The sequence below is a fragment of the Rhinolophus sinicus genome, linkage group LG11, assembly GCF_036562045.2.
Source record: "Rhinolophus sinicus isolate RSC01 linkage group LG11, ASM3656204v1, whole genome shotgun sequence".
Taxonomy (NCBI): domain Eukaryota; kingdom Metazoa; phylum Chordata; class Mammalia; order Chiroptera; family Rhinolophidae; genus Rhinolophus; species Rhinolophus sinicus.
In genome coordinates this window covers 33,555,407-33,574,500 of record NC_133760.1, presented here as the reverse complement: position 1 = coordinate 33,574,500, position 19,094 = coordinate 33,555,407, and the positions used below count along the sequence as shown (strand labels likewise).

The following is a 19,094-nucleotide window of genomic DNA, read 5'->3' as shown; positions in this document are numbered from 1 at the left end:
TTTTAAATACAAGTAAACTGCACCTCATTGACCTAGCATCACCCCCTCCCAAACCCAGAGTGATCCCACCACGAAGAAAGACTCTAAGACATGCTGAGAAATGAATATAAATTAAGGATTTATTATACAATGCAAATATTAATTTCTCATTGTCAGTGATTCAAGAAAACAAGGCCATGACCCCTGGGTGGGACTGGGGGTGAAAAGCGAGGCTCAGGAGCGGGCTGACAGGCATTGGTTCACAACCTCCAGCAGGTGGGTATTCTCCAGGGCAGCTGCCACCCGCTCCTTATCTGCAAGCTGCTTATTCACTGGGTAGAAAGGAGGGAATTATATACGTACCCCCACCAACCAAGCCCTCCATCACCTCCTTTCCAGGACCCCAAGCCTCGATCAGGCTACCCCAACGAACTGAGCCCACACCTATGCCACCTTCTGGGACTCCTCCCACCTAACTGCTCATGCCTGCCTCCTGTACTACTATAAACACTGACACCCCTGGTCCTGTGTAGTTAGGAGAGGGAGAGGACAGGAGCGGGGGAATATAGTAAGCACAGGAGACTCAAGTCAGTCCAGCTTCAGTCTTAAGCTGATGTCTCTACTGAGGAGTCACCACCCAGCACCCCTCCCCCCACCTTGCCCTACAAACCACCATGGCAAGGGGGAAGCCTCAGGGCCAATGCCTCAACACCAGCCCTCTCTTACCTGCATGCTCTGAGGCATGGGTTCCTGGTGTAATGTGCACGTCCATCTGGGAGGGAGTAAGGCGGAGTCTGAGCATTCGCCCCTGACCTACCCCCTTCTCTCCCTTCCTATTCATGCCTCTGGACACTGGCCTTTCCAGTACACCGCAAACCCACCCAGGGCCACTGCCATCTCTACTCAAAGGACAGGCCAACTGCTGTTAAAGGCCTTCCAGTGCCCCATCCCTGCTCCAAATCTATCTATAGCACCGTACTGTGCTTCCTGCCACACTCCTCACTATTTTTTCACACCTGCAGCGCAGGCCTTTATTCTTGTTGTCACATTCAATTAAAAGTCTCCTCCCAGTTTCATCTGGGCTAGTTGGGATCCTTCCAGGTCTCACTCTGATGTCCATGTTCATGCTCTCAATGTCCCCCTTAGTACTAGCAGATGCTCACCCGTGCCCCACCCCCAGGGCTCACTTCCAGCTTACCTTGAAACGCTGAGGAAGAGATCGCAAAAGCTTGACTTTGATGGACAGGCCAATAAGGGTGGCCATGCTGCAGTGAGGAATGGTGGGTGTGAAGGCCACTGCCACTGTGCTGTCAGGGTCGCTCACCTGGTTGGTGGGGGGTGTTAGTCATGGCCCTTTTAGCCCAGAGCTCCTCTTCTTAGTTTGTGGCTTCAGGCAAGTCGTCTAACCTCTATGGGCTTTAGTTTCCTCATCCATAAAATGGACACAATCCCCCCTTCCAAAGATCCCCTGAAGCGTCCGTGAACTGAAAGAACGCCAGACCCTGGGCGCTCGGCTGCGCCTTTCTGACTCTCCCAAACAAGTCGCTCACCTGGGACGCTGGCAGTAACTCACCTGAACCCGGACTTGCTCTACGACGTTCAATTCTTCCAGCGTCAGTGGATGCTCCGGGTCATTGATAGAGCGAATCAGATGTGGCAAGTGAAGGAAAGCGGACTCTGCGCCTTTGCCCACTCAGAACCCCCTTCTGGGAATGCCTGGACATGATACAGCTCCACCGACTATCGGACATCACTTCATGCCCCCTCCCAGACCCCTGCGAACCCGCGCCCGGCAACAGCGGATATCGAAGATCTCGCGCGCGTCGATGCTGTCCGGAACCTGCTCGTCCTCCTCGCCCGCGGTCACTGGCCGCTCCCCGGAGCGCTCGTATATGAGGGGGTTAGCGTTTTCCAGGAGGCCATGCCGCGTCCCACTGCCGCCCACCATCGCGGAACCGCTGCAGCCCCCAGTCGGTAAGCACTTCCGCTCCTTAGGGTGTACTTCCGGGGAACGGGAAGGGGCGTAGCGGGACGACGGGGTCGCGCGAGGGACACGCAGTGCTGCGGCCGGTCGGCCTGGGCCTTGTGGGAGGGGTTGCGCCGCTCGCACGCTCGCTATGCCGACTCCGGAAGCTGTGACCGCTACATCTCGGCGCAGAGAAGACGCGCTGGGCGGCGAGGTCCCGTAGCGTGCTGGACCGCGGAGGCCACAGCTGGTTCTCGGGGGCACTGAAGACCAGTCTGAGATTGAGCCAGGTGTATCTTCAGGCACCACTTCCTCGGAAGTTTGTCCCTTAGGCGGGGCGGCCGCTCCGGTTCCCATAGTTGCATCTTTCCTGGCGTACGTTTCGGTACCTCCCGGGGATGCGCGTGCATCCCCTGCCGCCCCATGGGCCAAGGAGTACCCTGCAGGGTTCCCACAGTGCAAATCAGGAGACCTTCTTTAAATGTTTATCAAATGAATAAGTGACCGTTAACTCGATCTTGGCGGGAGGTGGGGAGAGGGAAAGCCACGTGGTAGGGTTGGGGGTAGCCTTAAAACAAGTGCCACAGTCACGTGTGCATTTCAGAAAGTGAGCTATGGCGCAGTAGGGAGGGGTCCGCGGAGACCCTCAGACTAGGGACAGACAATAAAGAGATAAGGAACCTTGAAGGTGGACCCAGGAAAGATCTTGAAAGGAAGGAGGAACTTTCAGGATGAAGGGCGGTCACACTTCCCTGCCTTTCCTCATGCGGTTCCCTTCATGCTGAACCGAGATGGTTCCCATTTCTCCATCTGTGGGAATCCTGATGGTGCACCTCCTCAAGGAAGCTCTCCTGGGTTCCTGGCTTCTTCCCTTCCCTTTTCCTGGCTTAGAGTTCCCTTGCTCCACCCCGGAACACCTTTGTCAGGCCTGTAACTATAAGGACAGTGAACTCAGGTTTGAGGAGAGGGTTCATGGTATTGCAGAGGGGCTGCAGAAACCTCGCTGGCCCCTTCCGAGGTGACCCACGGGGGCCTGGGCAGAGGGGAAGCGGCCGTGCCAGTGCCCGCCTGCCACTGACCTTTGCCTGCTCAGTTCGGCTCTCCTGCCAAACCCACCTTTCTGTCGCCCACCTGTCGTGCTCCACCTACTCCCTGCCCAGTTCAAACTCCCGACCTGAGCGATAACAAACATCAGGCATTAGAGGCTGGTGGTGGCAGTGAATTACATGGACAAACATCACATCTGCAAGGAACTGTGTGTAGACAGCATGTCGCTCAGGAGAGGGGTGGGCTTTCTGACTTGGAAAGGCATCGCTCAATTGCCCTCTGTGGCAATTGCTGACTCTCGCCTTATTCACATCAGGTGGCATCAATCATATTAACTCATGTTGGTCTGAAAGGTATAGGGTAGTACAACTCCCTGAGGATTTTTCTTTTCATTTTTTACATTGTATTATGAAACCAGGCTCAGATCTGCAAAATTTCCGCAGATGCAGAATCTGAGCCTACAGGAGGGAAGGCACCAGGGAGGTGGGAGTCAGTAAAGATAGCACCAGGGAATTGGGGAGCCTAACTGGATACCTCCCTGCTCCCTGAGGCACAGAGAGGGTCTGGGCTGCCCAAGGCCACACAACACCAAGGGGCTCCCTGTCAGAAGTAGAGAGTATAGTATAACGAACCCAGTGCATCCATGATCTACTTTCAACAATGATCAAAAAGCTCGTTTTGTCTGGATTATCACCTCTCCCATGCACCATTATTTGAAACAAATTCCAAACATATCATCTATAAATTTTTCATCATGTCCTACTAAAAAAAGCTGTGTATACGTATATATAATCAAATATCTAAAATGTTATTTCATATCTCATAAATGATAGATTTACAGGGTGTTTTTTTAAAAAAAAAATCAGGATTCAAATAAGGCCTATACTTTGAAAATTTGTAAATATGTTTTTCTTTTTATTAACAGTTTTGAGATATGATTCACATAGCTTACTACTCTTCACCATTTAAAGTGAACAATTCAATGGTGTTTAATATATTCACAGTGTTTACCACATCAATTCCCCCTTTCCCCCACCCCAAACCCCAATTTCAGCCCCAGCAACCACCAATCTACTTTCTAGCTCTGTGGATATGCCAATTTTGAATGTTTCATATAAATGGTATCATCCAACATATGGTCCTTTGTGATTGGTTTCTTTCACTAAAAGAAGGTCCATCCATTTTGTTGCATATTCAGTTCTTCTGTTTTATTATTGCTGAATAATATTCCATTCTGTAGATATGATACATTTTATTGATCCATTTATTAGTTGATGGACATTTGGATTGTTTCCACTTTTAGCTATTATGAATAAGTGTGCTATGAACATTCATGTACAAGTTTTTGTGTGTACATGTTTTCAGTTCTTTTGGGTTTATACCTAGGAGTGGAACTGCTGGGTCATATGGTAACTCTACGTTTAATCACTTGAAGAACTGCCAGACTTTTCCAGAGCACCTGCACCATTTTACCTTCTCACAGCAATCTATGAAGGTTTCAGTTTTCCCACATCCTTACCAATATTTGTTATTATTTATCTTTTTTTATGAGTTTCATGAGTCATTTTCAATCTTCAGATTCCTCCTCTGCCTCTCTTTTCCTTGTAATTTCATTGTGTTGAAGAAACCAGTTTATTTGTTCTGGAGTGGATACCAAAGTTTGGGTTTTGCTGATTATACCCCATGGTGTCTTTTAACTGTTTTTCTGTCCCCTGTATGCCTATAAATTTGTATTTATATTCTAGAAGCTTTATCAGATTCAAGTTTCATGTGTTACTTTGTTTTGTTTGGGAGCAGAACTACTTCACATGTGGTACTATGGACTTCCAATAGAAAACATACAATGTCTGAGTGTCTTGCTTTTTGTGACAAAATAAGTCGTTGACATAACAGATTTCAATGTGCATTTCTCTTAGCGTGAGTGAGGTGAACATCTCTTCATTTGTGTAAGAGCCATTTATTTGTTTTCCTTATTCTATCTGAACATATTCTTTCACCATTTCATATTCTTTCACCAGATATGCACAGCCGGCATATTTCTTATTTGTAGAAATTCTTTGTCTACTAAGAATATCGGTTTTTTCACTGTTAGATAACTTTCAATCACTCCCTCCCTAGGGCAATCCCCATAGCAGGACAGGCTGCGCCTGTTACGTTGCAGACATAGCTCCACTTCTCTTTTGTAGTTCTCCTCATAACCCCACTCTGTGTCTGGAGGATGCTTTCTTTAAGTCATTTTTTGCCACCTAGAGCGTGAGACAAGAACCTTGAATGTCTGATTCTCACAGTTCTCCTACTCCTCATATGACCTGGCATGCAGTCAGTGGAAAGGACACTCACCCCATCAAACTCATGTGACCATTTGCTTGAAACTCCTTGGACTAAGCCATGGTGCCAGGCCTCAGGGGGCTTCACTAAGTGTGGAAAAGGCTGGGGCTGGACCCAGTGAAGGCAGTAGTGGGTGAAGGTGGAGCAGGATTACAGGCAGGAAATTTATAAAACAAATATTTGTAGATCAGAGTCCCTTGAACTGAGCTGAGGATGGGAAGGAGTGGGCAACATCAATAGTCTGGGAGGGCAGCTGATTGGGTAGACACAATGTCTATTTCTCTGCCCACAAGCCAGGACTCTGCCAGCCCCATCTGGACCACACAAACGAGACAGGTGAAGGGGAGCCTCACCCACATGAAGGGCACCAATGTGGGGGTCCAAACCTTCCTGGGAAATCCCTTTGCCAAGTCGCTTCCAGGGCTGCTGCAATTTGCACCCTGAGAGGCCCCTGAATCTTGGAATGGTGTAAAGGATGGGACCTCCAACCCAACCACGTAAGCAGGGCGTTCAGGGAACTCCACACCCTGGGGTAAAGGGTACTCTGAACTCTGGGCTGCGCTGCAGTTGTCATTTCATCTAAACCCCATGGCCAGTTCCCTCTCTGAGTTTGGTGGATTCCCACATGCATATTTCCTCTAAGCCTGCTGAGGTTTGGAAGGGTGAAGTAACTTTCCCAGGCTCAGGGCTTGGCACTTAGGGCATTAGCTCCTGCCAAAAGGATGAGCAGAGACATATATCTCCCTAGGTTCCAGTTATGCCAAGTGTTCTCTGCCACCAGGGAAGGTGTCTCTGGGAGAGGTTTGGGTGGGCTCCATGAACTTTGTAGGAGCCCCTGACTCTAGAAGCAGGTACTGTAGTTCCCTGAGGAGTAGGGGACCCCCATTCTGCACAGTCATTGCGCCAACCAACAGGGCCCGGTGCCATGGGCCAAGGGGTATGTGTATGTTCTTACAACTGGAAATGGGGGGAGCGATGAGGTTTCCTGAGAGTCTGACTTGGGATGTGGGATGAACCACTGCCCTTCTCATGAGAAATTAACATCCATTCATTCAGGCAGCACAGGTACGTGGGCTACTTTGTGTTCCAGGCCTGGCTGGGTACAAGGATACAGTGGTGAATTCAACACATGCACCAGATGGTTCTCATAGAGACCCCCAAGAATCAAGCTTTCCCAGCCTCACGAGGATTAGTGTCCAAGGCCCTGCTAACCTTGAGCCCTCCTTAGAAGATGGGGTTCCATCCCAGCTTCCCCAGAGCCTGTGGCCTGTAACTTGGCGTGGAAGGGCTTTAGGGAAGAACTGTGTATGAGCAGGGTATGGGGAAGTGGACTAAGGGCACTGGGAGCAAATCGGCCCAGGATCTGGTTTGGGCCACAGCATGGCCTCAGGACTGACTGCCAGCCGTGGCCAGCAGGTGTCAGCAGGACAATGCTAGCGTGGGTGCAGTGCTTCTGAAACTGCTGAATCTGACCCTGCCTTCTACCACCGTGTCTGAACACTACGTGTACCTCCGCATCTACACACTTGCCCATACCCACAAGGGCTCCAACCTGCCTATGAGTGCCAGGCCACAGCTGGCTGGGCCATGGGAGGGCATTTCCTCTGCAAGAAGATTAGAAAGAACAAGATCAGCCAGGGCCCCGCTGCAGTGTAAACCCTCTTGACAAGTCTCAATATCAGGTCCGTGAGTGCTTCTTACCCAGTGTGGGTGGTTGACCTCTGGACACAGGGTCACAGAACCCTGGCTGCCCTCAGAGGTCAGAAGTTGTGGCCCCAGGATGGACCCAGGACTCGCCCAATCAACTCATACCCAGGAGACCCATTCAGGTGCCTGAGGACTGCACTTTCAGGTGCCAGAGACCCAGCCGTGGGTTATCTACTGGACCAGTGAAAATGGAAGCCACTTTAAATTAATGTGCACATGGATGATCAGAAAGACTCCCCTTTTCTTTCCATCTCAAAGAGGGTTCTGGAAGAAATGGAACCAGGCTTTGGTACGTGGGTGGACCCCAATGTATGGGAGGCCCGGTTTTCCTGATAAAACTTGGGTCACTTTTGGCTGAAGTCCTAAACACACCACCCTGTCTCACTGGAGTTCTATGTGGTTACACATGTGACAGAGCCAAAGTGGTGGTTAGTCTGGGTCGTAGACCTGGTGGGGTTTGGACTGGGTTGGAGCCACGCGTTGTCTGTGCCTCAGTTTCCTCAGGTGATGGTATGGATCCATGGTGTTGGGCTTCTGACGGGCATGGCCTCCATGTATAAACGCCTCTCTGGCAGCCTTTGATAGTCATTATCCAGTACCGCCTGGGTGTGCTGGCCTTCTTCAGGTGAGGTGGGCTGGGCTGGGCAACACAGGCCAAGCGGAGCCCGGGCAGCCCCATGGTCCCCGTCCCTGCCACTTCTCAGCACAGGGTACGCATGCAATCGGCAATTGGGGCTACGTGGGCCAAGGGGCTGTGCTATGCTGGGTTCAGCAGAATATCCCCTACTTTGGAGGCGACCCTGGCCGTGTCACCATTTTTTGTCAAATCCGTGGGTGGCATAACTGTGTCCTCTCACCTTATGTCCCTCATGTCCCAAGGACCCTTCCACTGTGCCATCGTGGAGAGTGGGGTAGTCCTGATGTTCAGCTTTATCACCAGCTCATCTGATGTGGACTCCACGAGTGCCCCCAGCTGTAGGAAGCCCAGAGTTGCTGCCTTATCTCTTACCTCTCAGTCTCCATTACTCTGCCTGTTAAATGAGGATAATAAGCACTCCCCTGCCATCAGAGCCCTTCAGGAACTGCCACCTATCTGGGGATTGCTGAGGGGTTGAGGGGTCAGAGTCCACAGACCTCTGCCATTGCAGAGGCTGAGGATATTCTCTGGCCCACAAAACTGCCACCCTGGGGGTCCCCATCATGGGCAAGTGAGATGGCTCCTCTGGCTGAGATCTCTGAGCGTTGGAGAAGTTGGAACAATTTCAAAATTGTAGGAATCCATACACTGTACTTTCTAAGATTTGGGGTGCACCTGCCCCCAGACTGGAGCCTTGAACAAACCCCTCTCCCCTCCCTGGAAGGATGAGCCAGCCCCTACCTGCTGTCTTTACAGATGGTGGCCAACTGGTCAGCCTGTGGCGAGGTTGGCTCAAAGGCCCTGGTGGACTGCTTGCAGAGCAAGAGTGAAGAGAAGATTCTGGCCATCAGCAAGGTCAGAGTGAATGGACATGCTTGTGGAAGAAGGGAGCCAATAGGTTGGGGCAGTATGCCCTTCATACGCCCTGGGCAAGTTACCATATCTCCATGTCTTGATGTCCTCCCAACCCTGGAAGGGAAATCGAGGCCAGGCCATGCTAAACCAGATTTAGGACCTCCTGGGGTGGGTGTAAGCATCCTGGGGGAGCCAGGAAGACGTGGAAAGCACTCAGAACATCAGAAAACGTCTGGGAACTTGACCTTGTGTGACCCCTCAATGCTTAAAGATCATCCCCAACGTGGTGGATGAGACCTTCCTGCCCAGACACCCCCAAGAGCTGCTGTCCTCTGCTGACTTTCAACCTGTCCCCAATAGCAGTGTTGTCAACAACGATGAGTATAGTTGGCTCAACCCCTCAGTGAGGCCAAGCCCCAATGCCCTAGGTGCTGGGGAGTCCATCCAGTTGGGGGGGGTCTCAGGGCTTCATAGCTCTAGGCCCATCCTACCTCCAACTTGAGACTCCCCAACTACCCAGGGCATAGATATCTCTGAAACCAGAAGGAAATGGACAGAGAGACCATGAAGGCTGTTCTACAGAAAATATTAGCAATGATGATAAGGCTCCCGGGATCCTGCCCCAAAGGAGAGGTAGGGAAAACCCATCCCCCAGATACCCTGTCTGTACGGTGTCCCTCATGAGCAAAGGCTGGGCTCACTCAAGAGGTTGGCCTCTTCCCCCCATGCTCTATCCCATCCCAGGATCCATCTCCCCAGGCCTGACCCTGCTGCCTTTCTGCCCCTGCAAGCTTACCTAACCTGACCCTTCCTGATCCACCTGGGGTAGATGTTGCCTCCTGAGTTTTGTAACCTGCTGATGGAGGAGTACATGGGAGACAGCAGGGACCCCCCCCCCCAAACTCAGTTTCATGAGATGATGGGGGACTCCATCTTTGTGATCCCTGCACTCCAAGTAGCAAATATTCAACGTGAGTACATCAGACTTGCAAGGGGGCAGACTGACCAGAGCCTGCAGGGCAGACTGGTGGACTCAGGGAGCCTCCCATGTGGCGTAGTCACAGGAAAAGCCCTATGAGCAGTGTGAGTATGTGACCACTAGGGGGTACTACAGGATCAGACATGCACCCCAGGACCCAGTTACCCAGCCAAGGCAAGGGCAGATGCTCGCAGTAGACATAGACAAACTTAGTTACACACACACACACACACACACACACACACACACACACACACACGGGCAGTCACACGTGCTCACTAATAGGGTTTGAATCCATTTCCACATATTACTGGATGTGTATCATTGAGCAAGTTATTTTTCCCTGGTTTTTCCATCTGTTAAATGAGGCCAATGATAGTATTCTCCCTTCATAGATCTGCTGTGAGCATTGAACAATCATTAGCTGTGAGGTGCCTAGAATAGTGCCTGACACATAGCAAATGCGCGAAACAATGCTTTCTGGTATTTGTATGGACATAGATTCCAATCATACTGTCTGAAAAAAATCATGACTCCCTGCCTACAATTTAAAGATGGAAGGATTGGGAGATGTTAAGGGATGTCATGATTTTGGCATTGGCCTCTTCCACCTTAAAATAACCCTTGGGCCTGTATCTGCCCACAAGAGGTGGCAGGCGGATCCCTATGATGTCCTGGATGGCGGGCCGAGTGCCCTCTCAAGGAAGAGACCCTCAGGGTCTCAGGGAAGCCATCACAAGTCTGTCCCCACTCTGTCTGCAGCCCCTCCTCTTGGATTTTAAACTCACCTCCTCCCCAACTTTTCCAGTTCACTGCCCAGCTTGTCCAGGCCCTAGGAAGGTTATTCAAAGAACAGAAAGAAACTTGACAGGGAGCCACCAGCTTTGTTACTTGCAAATAGTGATGCCCCACATCCCTTCTCCTTTGCCCTGGCCCTTGGGCCTCTCTTCCCATCCATCTCAGACCCCTTATGCCTTGAGGGTGTGTCATTGCCAATTTGAGCCTCTCCTGAGGTGGGGTTGCCCCTCCCTACTGTCCCTGAGCTAGCCTCTCCTGATTCCGGGGGGCTTGACCAGGGCCCAGGGCATAAGGCCATCTGATGGCAGTGAGACTTGCTGCGCTCTCCTCCACGCTTAAGCTTACTCACATCCATCCTCTCCTTCAGGTCTCTGAACAGTCCTCCAGTGTCCTGAGTGGATCCCCACTTTACACATGAGGAAACTGAGACTCAGAGAGGGGAAGTGCCTTGCCTGAGGCCACAGAGAGAGTGAGGACAGAGCCAGGACTCACACTCAAGTCTCTTGGCCTCCAAATGGCATGTCCTTCCTCCTCCAGAATGTAGCCTCATATCTAGAGCGTGTTTTCCAACTGCTGGAGTTGAGGTCTATGGGCTGACAGAGGTGGAGGGACTGGGAGCCTAACAGGTAGCAAGGCTGGCAAGGGAGGCTTAGAGAGAGGGGTTTTACAAGGTGACAGCTTCAGACTGTGGCAGCACTGCCCACAGAGCTGCTCTCAGATGCCAGCACAAGCGCCCCCTGACCTTCTGGCCTGGATGTTGGGATTGTCAGTGTGCACAATATTGCCCCAGCCAGAGTTCAGGGCCTCACCCCCACTGCTTGGGTCTGCAGGTATGGGGAGTGTGCAGGTAAAAGGTTGGGTTGAGCCTCCCTACCCATGGAGGTCGCATCTAGGCCATCCTTCGCTCCAGTGTCCAGGCCCCATTATACCCCCATACCATCTGAGGCCCCCAGGAAGTGAAGACTCAGCCCAGCCATGACTCCTCTTAGGTGAAGTAAGCAGCAGTGGGAGCACCGAGCCTCCCCACCCCAGGCCTCCTAGGAGACCAAGCTGCCCTTCCAAGCAGACCCAGAGTCACCACAGGGGTCTCAGAGCAGCAAGAATGACAGGTGGGTGGTCAGAGTCCCATCACCCCTACGTAGTCGTGTCCTGAAGGGACCTCTGTGTGGCAGACAAGGGATGAGGCAGAGCCAGGCAAGCCCCCAGAAGCTGGTATCCAGCCTCTGCCAGGACCATCCCCTGGGGTGGGAACTGCCTGAAGTCACCACCCCGAGGGCCAGGAGGAATGTGACTCCCAGTGGGGAAGCCCCTGTCAGGCTCTCCATGACCCTCCTACCAAAACCCAGGTGTGTCTCCTGGCCTTTCCCAGCCTCCCAGAGTCTCACACCACGCCTTGGTCCCCAGGACCTCCATTCCTGCAGGGCTGTGCCCTGGCCCCCAGGGAGCCAAGTGGAGCACAGCTGGGTCTCAGCCTGGGCCTGGGGAGTAGCACCAGAAGTGCCAGGCCAGAGTTCTAGGACAGAGACAGCATTGGCAGCGGCAGCAAAATGGTCTGAAGATACCTCATAACCTCTCAGGCCACAGTTGGGACTGCCCCATGTTAGGGCCACCAGAAAAATGCTGGTGGGCAGTGGGAATTCCTGAATTATCTCATTGGATCAGATGTTTGATGAGAACAGGCTCAGGTCTGAGCTTTAAACTCTGTAACCCCGATCCCAGGCTATGGGGTAAGCCCACCCGTGGGCAGCCAGCACAGTCTTTGGGAGCCATGGGTCTCTCTCCATGAGCTCTGTCAGGTCCTTCCCTTTCAGAAGAGACTCCGGTTCTTTGTCCATGCCATAAGGCGGGGCAGGTTGGTCTTGTGCAAGGGACTACAGGGGTCTGGCTCTGTAGGAGTTTGGCACATCCAGAAAGACACCCTGGAAGGGGATGAGCTGAGTTTTGGAGGATAAGTGGTGGTTCACCTGGTTGATAATGCAGGGGAAAGCATTGCTCAAAAAGGGAACAACAGAAGCGAAGGCCCCATCCTTTGCTCTCCCACTCTTTCCTACTGGCAATAAGCCTGCTTCCATCTGTGGCACTGCAGCTCACATGGCCTGTGGGCCTTGGCCAGGTCATTTCTCCATTCTGGGCCTCAGTTTCCTTACCTAGACAATAAGAATAATGATAATGATGATGACAACAATAGGACATTTAGAAGGAGTCTTGGCTGGGCCAGACCTGAGATTCTGATATGTAGCACTAGGTGACTCTTCCACTGAATCATCTGGCATCCCTTTTTTGGGGAGACCAGGGCCCACCTGATCCACTACTGGGCTTTAGACATATGTAGGCATGTCTGTCAAGTGGGATGGGGTGTCCTTACAGTGTGAGGCCAAGGTCCTGGAGAGAAAGGAGCTTGTACTCAGAGTGGGCTCAGCCGCTGGGCCTGGGGAATGGCAGAGAGCATGACTCGGGACTTCCCAGGGTTCTGACCCGACCGCCCACCCACAGGGGGCAGGTCCACCTGGACAGGGACTCAGCCAGTGTGCCTGGCACCTCTGTATCTACGGCTGGCTCTTCAATAAAGTGTAGTCTCAGCTCAGCTGTGGACTTTATAACAACACCTAGGGGCCTCTCCATGCTCCCAGGGGCTCCCAAACATACTTCCTGGTAATTTGGATGTGACTCTCGAGCCCCAGAGAAGCTCCCTGAGCACCCCCCAGTCAGCAGACCTCTTAGATCCTCCCTTCTCTTCCTCCTGGAGCCAGCATTGCTTTATTTATGGTGACCAAAGGTTATATTTGAAGCAGGTAATACTTTCTGATTCCCAGCCTTTCTGCCTTGATTCCCAGCCTTTCCCCCCTGATTTTCAGCCTTCCCTCCACCACCCCTCCACCCCAATTCTGAGGCTTTTCCCCCTGGCTGCACCATTTTACATCCCCACCAGAAGTCTATGAAAATTTAGACTTCTCCACTTCCTCAGCAACATTTATAGCTGACATTTTTATTTTAGCCACCCTAGTTAGTGTGAAGACATATCTAATTTAGTTTGATTTGCATTTTCCTCATGGCTAAAGATGTTGAACATCTTGCCATATATTTATTGTTCTTTTTAATATATTCCTTAGAGAAATATCTATTCAAATTCTTTGCTCATTTTTGAATTGGGTTGTCTTTTTTGTTGTTGAGTTTTAAGAGTTCTTTATATATTCTGTTCTTTACATATCTTTTAAGGGATGTAAGTCCCTACACAGGTATATGATTTGCAAATATTTTCTCCCATTCTGCGGGCTGTCTTCACTTTCTTCATTCTTTTGCATGTGGCTACCCAGTTGTCCCAACACCATTTGTGGGAAAGACCATCATTCTTTCCCCACAGAATCGTCTTGTCACCCTAGTCTAAAATCAGTTGATCATAGACACATGGGATTATTTATGGACTCTTAAATTCTATTCTGTTGATCTACATTTCTGTCTAATGCCAGTACCTCCCTTTCTTGATTACCATTTCTTAGTAATAAGTTTTGAAATAGGAAACTGTGAGACCTCCTACTTTTTCTTGTTCAAGATTGGGTTTAGGCTACCCCTTGCAGTTTCATGTGAATTTTAGAATCCACTTGTCAATTTCTACCAAGAAGTCAGTTGAGATCCTTGTAGGAATGGATAGCATTGAATCTGTAGATCAATTTGGGGAGTAGTACCATCTTACTATTAAGTCTTCACCCCTTAACATGGGATGTTTTCCTATTCATTTAGATCTATTATACTTTAATTTCTTACAACGTTTTGTAGTTTTCAGAATATAAGTTTTGGACTTCTTTTGTTTAGGAGCCTCTGGGCCATGGAAGAGCCCTAGGAGTCATCAAGTCCACAGCTAAGCTGAAACTGTGCTTTTTTCATCAGCCACCTGTGGACACAGAGGTCGCCAGGCGTACTGGCCAAGCCACTCCCAGGGCATCCTATATGCATCCACCTCTGTGATTTGGTCTTGGCCACACTCCCACCCCCCGACCCACCACCTCCTTGGCACTGGCCTCTAGGCCTCCTCAGTGCTGGTCATCTTGAATCCCTGCTAGCCTGAAGTTCCAGAAGTTTCCCTGATATTCCATCCTGACAGAGACACACTCTCCCAGCCCTGCAGCTGCTACCTTTGATGCTCTGTGGAATGGAGAAGAGTAACTCCTCCCATTTTGATGTACTCTTGTGAGGGCCCTCCCACAGCCACGCAGCTTGGGCCCAGGATCTCAGGATCTCAGGATCTCAGCTCAGTGAGATGATTCTTTCACCCTCATAGGTACCCTTTACTGCCCCCTATGTGTGGGAGGTCAAGTGTGAATCCTAGTGGGCCCAGAAGCATACTCTGCCTTCCCCAAGGCCCACCACCTGCTAGGCCACCTCTGAGCACAGGCTCCTCTTTCTAGGACCTTGGCGTCATTCTGCAATCTGGCCTCTAAGGACACCCCACCGCAATAGTGGATCAGATGGGGCCTCAGTCTCCACCCAAAAAAACAGGCTTCCAGGTGACTCAGGGGAGGAATCACCTAGCATTAAATACCAGAATCTCAGCTTCTTATCCCTAAGAATGCTGCACCAGCGCCACCTAGCTGACCTGGCCAAGTATTGGATGGGACCCACATAAGTCCTAGGCACTCCACTGAGGTCCCTGGCCTGGCACATCTACTTCCCATACGAGCCGATGAAAGGTTGTTTCTTCCCCAGGGAGAGGTGGCTGGAGTGGAGCCAGCTGTTGGCAGGACCAGTCTTTAAGACTCACACAGAACTGGACAAGTTACTGCACAGCTGGGTGGAGGTTTCTACATGTGACTGGCCCCCAGGCCTGGCAGGTGGACTCACAGTCTTGTCTGCCTTCTCCACCACCTCCCAGCTTGGTCCTTGCTTTGAGTAACACATGCTTAGTGCACACAGCTAAACCAACCTTGTCAGAGACTGGGCAGCAGAAACAAGCAGCTCCATCACATAGACTGGACCCTATATTCCTGTTGAAGTGGCTACTCACAACCCACAGGGAGGCTGGCAGAGTGAGGCAATGAGAAGAGGAATGTTGTCCAAAGAGAGAGACCTGGTCTCCAGAAAGACGGAGCTACTGGCAGCCCCTACTTCCCTGGTCCTGCCTCTCCTGTCCTCCCATCCATGTCCCTCATCAATGGTGGATAGCGCTTTGGGGAGCACAGACGGGGAAGTGCCCAACAGAAGGGGCACCACTTGAGCTGGACATCAAACATGAAGAGTTTGCTGAGCAGAGGAGAAGCCATTTGGCAGAGAGGACAGAGGTATAGAGCCTTGGAGGTGGGAGGCAAGGGGCCATGTGCAGCTGGAGTGAAGGCTGGCTGGGAAGAAGACGGCTAGATGGAAAGGAGGGCCTGGGTTAGTGTGGGTGAATCTGGACTTTATCCTGAGGGCACAGGGAGCCAGGGCAGGTTTTAAGAAGGGCAGTGACATGGTCAGATTTGTGTTTTCTATCAGTCCCTCTGGCCAGAGTATGGAGGATGAGTTGAAGGAAGTGTGAAGAGGCTGGGGCAGTGTCCTGGCCAGAGGTGGTGACAGCCTTCACAGGGCAGCAGCCCTACAATGGGAGGAGGGGGCCTACTCAAGAGCTGTTTGGGAGGCAGAACAGAAACTGAGCGGAGGGTGAAGCATAAAAGACAGGGAGGTGTCTAGAGGACCCAGATTTCTGACTTGACAGCACCAACAGGATCTCCAACAGGAGCAGGGAACCTCTCCCCAGGCTGACCCACTGGGCAAGGAGCAAGGCAGAGGAGTGGATCCTGGGGAGACCAACATGCCTCCCATCCCTGGACCCGAACCTCCATGTCTGAACACACACACACCACACTGCCTGGATTTTCCTTTTGGTTCTATTCCCTCATTGAGAAACCTGGGTTGAAACCATTCTCGCACTACCACAGCCTTACTGGGCCCAAACCCTCATGGTGGTCACAGGTGCCTTCAGGAATCCTTTAGGGTTGCAGGTCACCTCTATGTACCGCAACACGTAGAAACAATACAAATGGGTGCACCTCAGCGAGGACTGTACAAGCACGTGCCAGTGCGTACACATGGGAACCCTCCACTGCCGGTGAGTACTCAGTCTTCAACCACATGCCATCCCACGCTGCCACCCCACAGCCACGCCCAGGCTCAGCCTTCCTTGCCCAGGTGATGGTCTGGTTCCCAGGAGGTACCTTCCTCTTGGGCTCTGCTTCCAAGGACGATGGCTCTGAGTTGGTGGCCTACTAGAGATCTTTCATACCCCAACATCTAAGCCCCCAAAGCAAAGGGATAGTTGTAAGGGGGGGGGAAGCTCCTTTCAAGCAAACATTTATCTTCACGGTAACATTCTCCCTTGGATTTTATTACCCCTATTTTACAGATGAGGAAACTGAGGCACAAGACCTAAAAGTCTTGCAGAAGGTCATGACCTCGTGGTGGCAGAGTGGGAATTCAATCCAGGCTTGTCTGACTTACCTGTGGCCTCTGTCTAGATCTGGAGCAATCTCTGGGGAAGAGTGGCCCCCAGAGGAAGTATGACAGCTCCACTCTCAGGGGAGGCAGAGCCAGCAGAACATCCTGCCCACCTCTAACAAGGGGACAGGCAACCTCATAGCCACTCATCAGTGGAAGCCTGAGTGAGGCTTGGGAGCTCAGCCCCCTGGAAGGTGGTCCTAGGCAACCTATGCAGAACTGAACAGGGACTGAGGTTCAGCTGGGCTTGATTCACCCCAGTGCCTACAGGGCTCATCCTGACCTGGGACCCGGTCCACAGGTCTGACTCCAGGCTGGTCCAGGCCTGCTTCAAAGGGTCCCTCAGTTTTCCCCTCCAGCCTTTCTCAAACAGGTCTGGAGAAGTAAACTTTTCCAAACAGCCACCTGCCTGGAAGCTATCCTTTCCCAAATTAGATGGAGTGCCCCTGAGCAGGAGCAGAGGCTCAGTCAGGGCCCATCCAGGCAGCAGCAGATACCAGGATCAGAAAGGCCTCTCAAGGAAACCCTAGGACTTCCTTTAGAAACTTGAGCCTGGAAGAACTTCCATGGGCTGAGCAGACTGGATCATGGGCTGGCCCTTGCCTCCTACTGCCCTTATCCCATCCCCTAGGGAAGATACCCCTCTATTGTCTGGTCCTCCCCAGGTGGCACTGCTGGATGAGATGGGAGGGGAGGGCCCACTGCCCTGTCTCCACCCTGTACTGGCACCCCCTGAGGCCACCCAGAGTCTTTCCTAAAGCCCCAGCCAGGCCCTACCTCTCAAGGAGCGGTTCTCAGAACTGGTTGATCTTGGTGAAGGCCCCAAGACGCCTCTGTGGCTTTTCCCCAGGCCACGGCTAAGACGAAGGGCCCAGTACAAAGCTGGCGTTGGAACAGCGCACACACGTGTCTCCTGAGGGCCCCTGAAGCTCAGCTCCTGCGGAGCTTCAGTCCCCGCTCCGGAAGCGGCGCCCCTTCCTCTCCTTCAACACCCCGCGAGTCCCCACCCCCAAGTAGCAATTACCGGCCGAGGTGGCTGGGGAAGGGCCAATTAGTGCGGGAGACGCGGCCCCTGCGCTGTGCTGGCGCTGACCACAGCTCCCGCCGCCGCCTTCCATGCTTGGCCGACAGCTCTGGCTGCCTGGGAGCCCCGCGGGACGCGCCATCCGGCCTCCTGCCAACTGCCAGTGATAGATCCAGCCGCCTGGCGCGGGGCCACATCCCCGGGCGGACGCGAGGGCGCCTGGAGCTGAGTTGGGTGGTTGGGGCAAGCAAGATGGGGCCTCTCTCCCTGTGAGGACTCCTGTACCCTAACAGCCTGCGCCCCGGACAGACGAGGTGGGAGCGGGCCAGCACCAGTCTCCGGCGATTGAGAGGGCCAGCTCTGCTCAAGACCTTATGCTTCTCCAGGACTGACTGTCAAGAAAGTCAGCGGGTAAAGAAGGAAACAGAAGCAAGTAGACACATGGCCAGACAGGCACATGGACAGCGAGCCAGGGCAGTACTGGGGCTGTTCATGCTGGAGAAAGGCAGTACCTAGACACGCAGAAAGTGACAGTGGGCAGGGATGTTCCTCATCCCAGATGCATGACCCCTGAGATCCCCTGGGGGATGATGGAAAGGGTCAGTTGGAAAGGCTGTGGGAGCACTAAGGAGATGACCTAACTTGGGCTGGGGTGGTGAGTCAGAGAAGGCTTCCCAAAGGAGTGTCTGAAAAGACAAGTAGGAAAGCCTGGAAGGAATGGAGGTGGAGAGGATACAGCAGGAGCAAAGACCTAGAGGCCAGAATTAGCCTGTTCCATCCCAGCAGCTCTGTGTTAGTATGGCCCACACAGGAAGTCTAAGAGAGGAGGAAACAGGGCCCAGAGCTGGGGCACAACACCTCTAAACCTGGGAGGGAGCCTGGACCCTACCCTGAAGCACTGGGGAGCCATGGGAAGGACATATCCCGGCCAGACTTATCTTCCAGAAGAATCTTTGAGGTTACAGAGTACAGAGTAACTAGAGGAGGAGAAAGTAGAAGCAGGGAGACCAGTGGAGGGCGCATGCAAAACTGGATAATACGTCCTTCATGGAACAGGGCAAGTAAGTTCATAAAGCAGACGGAAAGGACTTGCTGACAATGAGGGGAGAGAAGGTAGAAGCTGAGAGAGATTCTTGGTGTCCTGTTGTTCTAAGGAGTTTCTGGGCCAAAGCAGGAGGTCAGCTCTGCCCACTCCACCCCACCCCCACTACCACCCATAGGATGGTCCCTGGGGCACTCTGGTTCAGAGTTCTCTCCCCCAGCCTAGCCCAGGAATTCACGTGATCCTTCCCCAGGGTCAGGGGGACCT

At 52.3% G+C, this 19,094-nt stretch overlaps 2 protein-coding genes across 2 annotated transcripts; one reads left to right on the top strand and one right to left on the bottom strand.

Annotated features, from left to right (window-relative positions):
• Positions 1-101: 101 nt before the first annotated feature.
• On the bottom strand, positions 102-1,989 carry CIAO2B (cytosolic iron-sulfur assembly component 2B). Its single transcript, XM_019755363.2, has 5 exons — positions 1,786-1,989; positions 1,553-1,632; positions 1,178-1,303; positions 706-751; positions 102-311 (listed from the first exon to the last, which is right to left on the bottom strand). The coding sequence occupies exons 1-5, from the start codon at positions 1,925-1,927 to the stop codon at positions 214-216; spliced, it is 492 nt and encodes a 163-aa protein (XP_019610922.1). The 5' UTR covers positions 1,928-1,989; the 3' UTR covers positions 102-213.
• A 107-nt stretch (positions 1,990-2,096) lies between these two features.
• CES2 (carboxylesterase 2) lies at positions 2,097-18,058 on the top strand. The gene is given in 12 exon segments (XM_074316015.1): positions 2,097-2,164; positions 6,737-6,884; positions 7,532-7,583; positions 7,586-7,657; positions 7,732-7,853; positions 7,855-7,977; positions 8,421-8,525; positions 8,791-8,922; positions 9,000-9,118; positions 9,348-9,490; positions 12,016-12,023; positions 17,612-18,058. Coding segments are annotated over 12 exon segments (1,539 nt in total).
• Positions 18,059-19,094: the final 1,036 nt, after the last annotated feature.

Bases quoted from the DNA above. Each gene is read 5' to 3' on its own strand.
- CIAO2B (XM_019755363.2), bottom strand. From the start codon at position 1,927: ATGGTGGGCGGCAGTGGGACGCGGCATGGCCTCCTGGAAAACGCTAAC. The intron at 1,633-1,785 runs ATATCCGCTGTT...TTCACTTGCCAC, and splicing joins CGACGCGCGCGAGATCTTCG to ATCTGATTCGCTCTATCAAT. The intron at 1,304-1,552 runs GTGAGTTACTGC...CCCACCAACCAG, and splicing joins TAGAGCAAGTCCGGGTTCAG to GTGAGCGACCCTGACAGCAC.